We start from the raw sequence: 9,927 nt of genomic DNA, 5'->3' as shown, positions 1-9,927 counted from the left end.
CGGGAGTATTCCTCCTTGCCTGCTAATTGGATTCCGGTAAGAAACTGAAGGGAACCTGAAGGGAGCCTGAAGGAGCTGTGAGTGAGTCAACTTAGTGCTGTGTAAAATTTGCCTTGGTTGAGATCGATGAATAGTAGCTAGTTTTGTTTAATTTTGTGTGTTCGCTATAAAACGTGGCTCAGTGTCTCTATTATTAACGGTGTTTTAGAAAATCACATAAAATCAAACTCATGTCCCGCTACTATGATTAAACGATAAAAACACGGTACCAAAAGAAATTGAAAAAACAAAGAAAAAAAATAGATCCTGATTCAAAACTGAAAGATCCTTTCTAACTTTAGGCAGAAGAACGTAATTGTCAATTACAAGCGATCAATGATATTATATTGTTTGGAGAGGAAAACCATGAAGTGCATTCCCAATTGACACCGAGATAAGACCCGCTTTGAACTAACCGAGAATACAGGGCGATATAATCATGCTTTAGCCTCGTTGCTTTGCCTCGAAAGTGTTCAACGGCCGATGAAGTTTCTGACCTGATGGTTTTGTATCACACAAGAATAATGTATTAGAACGTATAAAAACGTAAAAGTACTATAAGAACGTATTGCAAAAAAGTCTGGACTGGGTTGCAAATCTTCTCAGGTAAAAAAAAGACTGATTGTTTGTGAGGGACAGCTATAATGGAGGTAAATATGGAACCATCGAGTTTTGATAGCAAAGTACATTGTATGTTTTTGCATACTATTTTGGAGTCACTCCACGGTTTGTATATTGGGCATAGATTTTGTCAGCTTTTACAAATAGGTCGACCAAGTAGTAGAACCAGCTTTCGTTTATTAATATTTATACATTGCTTTCCTCCCTCAACATTTCTCTATCCGGTTGTCCCTTTCGTAGAACCATCTTCAAGTTTTCTTTTTTTATATTTCCTTTTTTTTGGCTTACCATTTTCATCCAATTCAACCTTCTTCTTTTTCTTTCCAGTTGTATTACCACCATTGCCGTCTCCACCAACACCGTTGCCTTCTCTACCTTCACCATCACTATCCCCATCGTCTTCATCTTCATCATCATCGCCGATTTTACCAAACATATCCCTTTTCTTATCCGGTCCTCCTTGCTCTTCATCAAACAACTTTTTAGCTCTTTCAATCTTATGGCTCTGCTCTAATATATACAACATTCGACCCAACTTTAACGGATCATTACGTAACGCAAATGCCAAATCATTCAATTTAATTCTATTACGACCTTGTGAAGATGCGTAATTAACCATTGTGTGGGATAACCGTGAGATGAAGTCGACTAGTATATCTTCTAGGGCTGAGACAGTTGAGTCTAATGAATACGGCCTGTCCCCCATTGCGTATAGTAGATTTTCAATGTCCTTTGTGAATAGTTGACGTTTGCGCTTGCGTTTGGGGTAGAGAATTGGTGGAAGTTGTTGTTCTAGCTCTGTGTTCTGTTGATTGGATTGATTAGATACATTGGAGTTTATATTGGTTGCATCATTTGTAGGGAGGTTTGGCTCAAACATGGCTGGATAAAGACACAGTTGTTGGTGTGCGTTTTGTTTTTCGCATTGTAGTAAAAATAAAATCCTCTCTACGCTATCTTCTCTTAAATATTCAATTAAATAAAAAATGTTCACCTACAAAGTCTATTACATACAACCGTTCCTTAAACAGTCTCTCTCCTCCTGAACTCAAGAATCAAGTCATCCTTTGGGAAAATGGTAGCAAACACTTTAATTTCCTCACTCAAATCAGTCTTGTGGTGCACCAAGTCAGCTCCCATAAGGAATTTACCAAGCATACCAGTGAACAACATCAAAACGTACTTTTGACCAAGACAAACATGAGGTCCAACACCGAAAGGTAACCAGTTACGTTTGTCCATGTCCCCAGTAGGGTTTTCCCAACGCTCAGGAATAAAACTTTCGGCATCTTCGAAAACTTCAGGATCATGTAATGCAGGATATAATGTAGGGATGACCATTGAACCTTTTGGGGCTGTATAAGAATCAGTTATTGGAAAGTTTTTTTTAACAACGTATGGCACCATCAAGACTGGTGGTCTGTATCTAAGTGTTTCTCTAACGGTATTGTTGGTGTACTTCATTTTTTGAATCAATTCCAAATCCAATTTGACATTAATGTCGCCATTTCTTACTCTCGATTGTTCTTCTCTAATCTTTTCAACAACATCTGGTCTATCAGCAACAATTTGGAAAAGCCAACATGCCAACGAACTGGAAGCGTCTTGACTGGCAAATAAAAAGGTGAAAATAGTTTCACTAATTTCTCTATTGGAAAACTCTCTAATCAACAACTTTGATTCAGGATCATCCAAATGTTTATCTTTAGCTTCCTTCATCAAGTAAATCCATTCATCCATAACACAAGTTGGTTTACCACCGTGGCCAATATGTTCTTTTGCCATGGAGGCGCATTTTTCAAAAATCTTCATGGTATCATCAGCAATCTTTTTACCGTACCAGGTCTTGGTGTATGGGATAATAATGGGGAAATTAACCAATTCCAAAGCCGCAGTGATTCTAAAATAATTATCAGCAATTAATGAAATTTGATCTTCAGTGATGTAGTCACCACAAAATGTCCTCAATGATAAAGCACAAAGTAATTCTCTAAATTCGGGAAAGAATTTTCTGGGACCATTGTAGTTTAAATATTTTTCAAGATAGATATCCATATATTTCTCTTGAACTGGAATATAAACTTCCAATGCCTTTTGTGAAAAAAGACCATTTAATGATCTACGATAATCAGTATGTTCCTTACCATCAAGGAAAACCCAATTGGTTGGTCTTAAAATCTTGATTGCAACATCAACAACACAAGGTTTGACATATTTTGGTGACGACAAAATCTTTCTAGCCAAGTCTCTTGTCGACGCAATAACAACAAACTTGTGAAAGATGGAAACACAACTCAAAGCACCACTATCCCATTTAGCCTTGTACTCTTCAAACTTAGGGTCCAATGATTCCAAAAATGGACCAATAATCGGCCAGATTTTCAATTTGGGACCAGCAATTGAACCTTTGTTTAACTGATACTTGATTTGATCATATGATAAGACTAATACAACAGATGCAATGACGATTTGAACCCATGAAGCTGACAAATATAATTGATAAACGTAGTTAATTTGCTTATTTGATGTTAGAAAGTTGTAAACTTGATTGGTGTGGCTCGACCCAGCCAAGCCAACTGTTTGATTAAAGCTATCCATAGTGGACTCTATCACTGGTGTACAGGAAAACGAAAGAATGTGTGTGTGCGTATTGACACAGATGAACCTCTAAGGTGATTTGTGATGTGGTTTCTCGAATTAAAATAAAAATTTGATGAAACACGCGAGGGAAGGAAAGAGAAAGAGAAAAAAAAGTTAAACGACGGAGAAAAAGGGAAAATTCAAAACAACAGGAACGACGAGAAAACGTAATAACCGCAATAAATAACCACAGTGGATAATGGTATAAGAAGGATATAATCTAAAATTACTTAACGGATCACAAGTGCTCTATACCCAACTGTGAGTTTATCCAGAAATGAGGCTACTTTTTTGTTGTTGTTTCTCATCTCGGTTACAATTCTACGGTACGTTTATTGCCGATATACGAAAACTTTTATTCTATACGACAGACATATACAGATAGACGCCCGCTTCAAACTCTTTCTTAGGACAACGTTGATTCTGTGTATACTACAACCCTTCGTTTTAGAATATACACCCCTTGAGAGTCACACGATATGATTCCTTTGTATAGGAGCTCTTCCCTCCCCTAGAAAGACCAAGATAATCTGATGATTATTATACAAAAAGCCACAGGCAATTTTGTGTGTCGTTTTTGATACGACTGGATGATTTTGCGCGGTAAAGAAAAAGCATTACACCTAAGTAAAACAATGTATCATATAATACTCTACAAGCTCTATTACCCTCTAGCTATTGCATTATCCTTTAGCCATTGACGTACCAGTGATTCGTCATTGTTCAACTTCAATGCCTGTAAAACAATCTCCTCAGTATAACCACCTTCTGATTTCAATATGTCAGACCAAAGTTTCTTTTTTGATACTGACTCATTCACACAAAACCAAAATTTTGTTTCACCTTCTTTTGCAACTCCATTCTTTTCATTAATTGGTAAACGAGGTTGATGAATTGAACCAAATAACTGTTGTATTAATATCATACTGTCCTTCATTGAATTGTTATTTAACCTTGGATTACCAGCTTTACAGTGTTCATTGTTGCACCACACTTGGTCACATCCTTTTGTAAGCTGTAACATGTACTTCCTTTCAATCCTGCTTTGTAGCTTAATGTTAGTTGGATCAAATTGAGCAATATACAAAGGACCAAAGCACAACTCGCAAAGGTTCAATTCGTTGCTACCAGCTTCGTTTACGCAGTTGACATTAGAACATTTCTTGAATGAAATTGATTGGTTGATTTCAGCTTTCTCGTAGTCATGAAGCTGCATATGCTTTGTGGCATCTTTTCTACGAATAAGCTTACTACATTTAATACATTCTTGTGTCTTGTTACCACAAAGGTTTTCATGATGTGTCAATCCCTCAAAATTATCTTGATATGTGGCAAGTTCTTGTGGTACAATCAAGTGACAGAACCGACATTCGATGACTTTGTTGGGACATACGGCCTTGTGACGTACCAAGTCAAAAAATGTATCAAACGCCTGAGAACAGCATTGATATTGTTTTTCGTAGAGTTGAATGTGTTTGAACTGCATCAACTTAGAATCCACTGGTTCCACTTTTTGCTTGAGGGGACAACGTGATTCATGGAGAAGAAAATTTTCCTTTGGGATGAGTTTGGAACACTTTGGACACTTTTTTGAATCGCTGGTGATTTTGTAATCACTGTCGCCCTGCTTATCTGCAATTCTCAACAGCACAGTTTCGTCTCCTTGCCAAGTGAAGGGAATCAAGTACAAATACCTGTCATCACCTTCTTCTGCATCGGAAAGCTGTCTACAACGATTCAACTTGTTCAAAATCAATTCATCTCGCTTAAAATCAATGTGTATTGTCTTCTTCGCGTGGAAACCATTAGCAATCAATTTGGAAACCTTTTCATCCTCAGCCATGCTACTATAAGCAAAGTTTTCAATGGTTAATAGTTTACTCTCACCAACGACACAATCGGCATTTACTAAATGAGTAGGATCATCTGTTTCCAACTCGATCCATAGGTTTTCACCACTCCAATTAGAAATATCAATCTTATAAAGACGTGGGACGAATCGAGGATTAATGAAGGATGATAGCTCATGGATGACCACCTCTTCTTCCTTCTTCAACTCTTGTATGCTGCCGAATTGGTCATAATGGCTTTTATTGAACTCCAATTGCTGTTGGGCTACATTATCGTTCAAAGGCACCATGTCTACTGTGACATCAGTATCAATTATGGAGGCTACAGTGACGCTATCAGAATCGTTTATCTGCTCAACTTGTAACTCGTATTTTAAGCCGCCATCCTCTATTATTATGGTGTTGCCCTTTTCTACGAGAGTGTAGTGGGTTAATCTACTCTCGAGAAAAAATTTCCAATTGGAAATGGGGTAGAAGAGACTGGGCTTAAGTTTTAATGAAGTCGCTTTAGGGATGTCTCTTTGTAGATCAAGAATGACGGTGGTTGGATTTTGCAATTTTGCTGTTACAAGACTCGGTAGATCAATTTCTCCGGGCTCACCGATAAACTCTTTTACTCCAATATATGTGTAGATAAACGGATCTGAGTCATTGGTGATTTTGAAGACAAATGGATGAGGTAACTCTACGCCCTCGTTGATTATTTGCGAGAGGACTGTTGGTGGAAGATTAGCTTTATCGGAATATGGTGATAAGTTGTCACTATCATTATTAACGCTCAATTTGAATGGAACGGTCATTTTTCGTGGAGGTATAGGTGTAGATAGACGCGGAGAAAGACGATGAATATAAATTATGGCTTAAAAGAGTTGATATATTCTATCCCATCTTGAATTTCTTTTTTTTTGCCATTGAAAGTTTGACGTGGTAGTCATTTTGCCACCAAAAGCTTTTTATGGTTCTAGAAGATTTTTGGACTCAAATCTCAAGCTTTCCTTCAATTGAAATCCTTAGACTTATTGCATGGCATTTAGATTTAATACGCCTGGGTTCAATATCGCTACATCAGAGGTCTTGCAGTGGCAGTTCAAGAAGAGCACCTAGAATTATACAAATAAACATATAAACCTTAATTTTTTCACCTCCATAATGATATATGCTACTCTAGGAATAAATACGGTTCAGCTTTCAAGAAAAGTGCTTCCCAGGCATAAACCATCTCAAGTCCCATAAAAACGCAACTCATTGTACACTTAATGAAAATTTATAGGTTGCAAACTTCCTGCAAAACACATCTGCTAGCGAAACGATATGACGATTTCGGCTTCCCGCTTCAACTGAAATTGCTGCACTTGGCTATTCAATTGTCGGACTCTATTGTCACATAAAATGGATTCAATATATTACACAACAGAGCTAATATATAGTCATAGATTATGGCTCTAAATGAACCACAATGCACATTGAAAAATAAACTGAGAAATGAACTCAACGATGTGGAATCATACGCTAACGCAAAAGCATTTGAACAATTCAAAATATTTCTCCCTTGGATCGTATTAATACTCTTGTTTATTTAATGTATATGAAGTAATGCTTCTGATGGGACGGGGGTGGCTGTTGTGTCACTCAAAACCAATTCCAAACCATCGCTGTCAGCCAACAGCAGTGTGCTGGTTTGACTACCTGTCCCCTGATTGGGTAATAAAAATCCGACATGATACTATACTCTAGGGCCTTATTTTATTGATTGAACTACCGTATATAATTATTCAAAGCATATCACTTGTGATTTATATCATTCGCAGTGTAAAACAGTCACCACAAAACCGATTTTAGAAGGCAGCTGTAAGACCTTTAAGAGGGAGCAAAGGGCACATAGGCAAGATTCTACAATGATGGGAGCTAAGGAAGAATTGATTGAGTCAATTTTATAGTATAGAATCGACACTGATATATTTTTCTGTTTATCCGTTAAAATCTATCTACATTTTGTGATACTTTGCTTTAAATAACCCCTCGATATTTTTAGTAGATGAGTGAAGACCTTTATCAGCTCTTGTTCTCCTCAAAATTTGCAATATCTAAGGTGAACAAAAACCGGGTTAGAGCGTAGTACCCGTATAGAAAAATTGTGCTTGGCATAGTTTTCTCTATCTTGGGGCCTAGCATTGATATTTCTCAATTGATTTTGAAAAGACGCTGTTCATCAGCCTCGTCCTTATTATTTATTCTATGCATTATAGGTTAGAAGATCAAACTCGTTTTCTTACCACGAACAAAGTTGAATATTTACGTGAATGTATTCTATGTAGAGAAGAACATTAAGAAATAATTAGGGCAAGTTTACGATTCTTGTAATGACTATTCTATAGAGTCGGCGCCTCCCTATCAATCACCTCTGTTTCTTCAACTCTTTCACCATTGGACAATAATGACTATCCAACAATACATCTTCCCATGACTCGTCCTCTCTTTTATCACCATAGCGACTTATAAATTCGTATATCAACCGCAATGTTGCAATTTCTGGAGTGTGCAACTTCATTGATTGTAACAACTGCAGTATTTCAGTGGGCTCCAGTACTGTTTGTTGTCTTCGGTTTCCAGTATTCAAAAGAGCATGTATGCAATCCCCTAGCATTTTGGTGTTGAATTCCTCAATTATATCCATCATGATTCCTCTAACTGTCAAAAATACATCGGCAACTAAATCGACATTGATCAAATGGGCAATCTTGCATAATCCTCTCAATGCACTCCCAATTAAAGGCAACGCGTTTTGTCCTTCTTGAGTTTCATCATCTTGACTAGCTTTTAAAATTTCCAAATAGCACATAAGAATCATTTTCAACACTTGGGCTTGATATTTCTCACGTTGTTCAACGGTGATTGCTTGCTGTGCTTGGCGAATTTCCTCCTCAATCTCTTTACGTTCCTTTCTATTCTTTCTCTCCTTTTTTGATAAATGCACCCGATCTTTCTTTTTCATTTTTATCTTTGGTTTGTCTTCATCGTCGTTGGGGGAATAGTCTGCCAATAACGAAGCTGATAAAAGAATGTTGACGACAGACTCATCAACCCGGTATTTCTTGTCTCTGATGGTTTTCGTCAAGATGGTTATAATGTCCACTGTAATATCTCCATGTTCTTCATCATCTTTAAGTAATGTCTCCAATGCACGCACCGACTTGATAAACACTGGAACGTCTTGTTCAAATGCTGGTTTTCGATTGAGTCTTTTGATCAATATTGTAAACAACTCTTTTCTGTAGTTGAAATGTCTTAACGACGATGTGCACAATTCGGTGGCAGCTTTCAACGCTAGATTACCCCTCTTCAATTGATCGGTGGTTATTTTGTCGTTATTAGCTGAGTTGGAGTAGGAGATTTTCGAGCATGTAGAAAGTAAATCAAGGTAAGCTTTATAGTTGACAACCAAGGTTTGCTCATATTGACGTAATCTTGCCACATCTCGACTCACTTTTTCTCTCTTTTCAGCGTCAGTCAATGATCTTATCCTGTATGATGGCGCCAATGATTTGAAAATGGGTAAAAGAGCCATTATTGCCAATTGTGAAGTCATGAAGTTTTTTGATTCACTCATTTTGCGTAAACGAGTTAAACAGGCAATATTTTCTTCAGGATTTTCGATCAATTTTGAACCAAGCTCAGCAATCTCTTCCTTTGTTTTGATCAATTTTTCTCTTGGTGAGAGGTGTGCGTCTTCATCCTCCTCCTGTTGCCCTTGCTCCTGTTGCTCCTGTTGCTTTTGTTGTTCCTCTTGTCTCGCTTGCTCTTCTTCTTCTTCTTCTTCCTCCTCTTCTTTTTCCTCGACTTCCCTCATGACTCTCTCTATTCTGCCATCTTCTCTTTTGATTGGTAATGATGCTTCAATAAGATGTTTCTCTTTCATCTTTCTCGGCCTTAATTCATAGTCCTGTTCTTCATTCTCCCAATCATGACCATTGACATACGTCTCCTCGTCGATATCTCCATTGAATAAACCAGTTGAAAGTTGGGCGTCCTGGGCTTGTTTTATTTTCTTTCTCTTCTCAAGCTCCTGTGTCTTGGCCTTTCTTTTACCCATGCTTTGTGTGCTGTTGAATAGGTCCAGAGGAGATTAGCTTTGGGTTTTTCGCGATGTGATTTTTCATTTTGCAATAAGAGTACTGCGATGAGTTCAGAAAAAACAGTTAAAGATCCGAAGGCTATTCATAAACACTTCCCAAGACAGGTCATTAAAAATATATAACCACAGAAGATGCTGCTTCCAGATTGATTAGATCATTCACCACGCTGTTAAAATTTACACCACCTTTTGAAATTAAATTTATCTGGACTACTACCTATCTCAATTTATCTGTTGAAACTGAAGCAAGATTTGTTTTCCCATATCGTACACCATTCACCTAGATTGACTGCATTTGCGCCACTTTGTTAATACCCGAACCACCAACGCAAACTAAGTTTAGTGCATCTATGTATTGAGACTGAATCAAGACTTGTGGTATAAATTGGTACTTCTTGGACCACTTTACTGACAATGTTACCACCTCCAATTAAAACTGACCACCATACTACATGCATCAACCACTACTTCATTGGTATTCCCATTTTCAATTCAAATTCTTTGCAGTTATACTTTATTAACGAAGTTTTCAACATTAACACCACGACTTCAAATCAAATGCAGGACTTATTGGGCCACTATACACTTTAATAGAACTTTTAAAACTGAATCAAGACTTGACTTCCCATCTATCAAGTCATGAGT

The 9,927-nt window shown here is 37.4% G+C and overlaps 4 protein-coding genes across 4 annotated transcripts; all 4 read right to left on the bottom strand. All coding sequences in view use genetic code 12, as the record gives it.

The window, feature by feature from the left end:
- Window positions 1–877: 877 nt before the first annotated feature.
- CORT_0G04150 (Taf19 TFIID subunit) lies at window positions 878–1,540 on the bottom strand (the record flags this gene model as incomplete). The annotated part of the gene is made up of 1 exon (XM_003871168.1): window positions 878–1,540. One exon carries the CDS (start codon window positions 1,538–1,540, stop codon window positions 878–880), a length of 663 nt encoding a protein of 220 aa, XP_003871217.1.
- A 143-nt stretch (window positions 1,541–1,683) lies between these two features.
- On the bottom strand, window positions 1,684–3,258 carry CORT_0G04140 (Erg5 C-22 sterol desaturase; the record flags this gene model as incomplete). The annotated part of the gene is made up of 1 exon (XM_003871167.1): window positions 1,684–3,258. One exon carries the CDS (start codon window positions 3,256–3,258, stop codon window positions 1,684–1,686), a length of 1,575 nt encoding a protein of 524 aa, XP_003871216.1.
- Window positions 3,259–3,964: 706 nt separating this feature from the next.
- On the bottom strand, window positions 3,965–5,950 carry CORT_0G04130 (hypothetical protein; the record flags this gene model as incomplete). The annotated part of the gene is made up of 1 exon (XM_003871166.1): window positions 3,965–5,950. The coding sequence occupies one exon, from the start codon at window positions 5,948–5,950 to the stop codon at window positions 3,965–3,967; it is 1,986 nt and encodes a 661-aa protein (XP_003871215.1).
- Window positions 5,951–7,545: 1,595 nt separating this feature from the next.
- CORT_0G04120 (intranuclear transport and DNA replication mediator) lies at window positions 7,546–9,240 on the bottom strand (the record flags this gene model as incomplete). The annotated part of the gene is made up of 1 exon (XM_003871165.1): window positions 7,546–9,240. One exon carries the CDS (start codon window positions 9,238–9,240, stop codon window positions 7,546–7,548), a length of 1,695 nt encoding a protein of 564 aa, XP_003871214.1.
- Window positions 9,241–9,927: the final 687 nt, after the last annotated feature.

The sequence above is a fragment of the Candida orthopsilosis genome (genome assembly GCF_000315875.1).
Source record: "Candida orthopsilosis Co 90-125, chromosome 7 draft sequence".
NCBI lineage: Eukaryota > Fungi > Ascomycota > Pichiomycetes > Serinales > Debaryomycetaceae > Lodderomyces > Lodderomyces orthopsilosis.
Note: the sequence above shows the minus strand (reverse complement) of the source record. Positions and strands in the feature narration are given on the sequence as shown.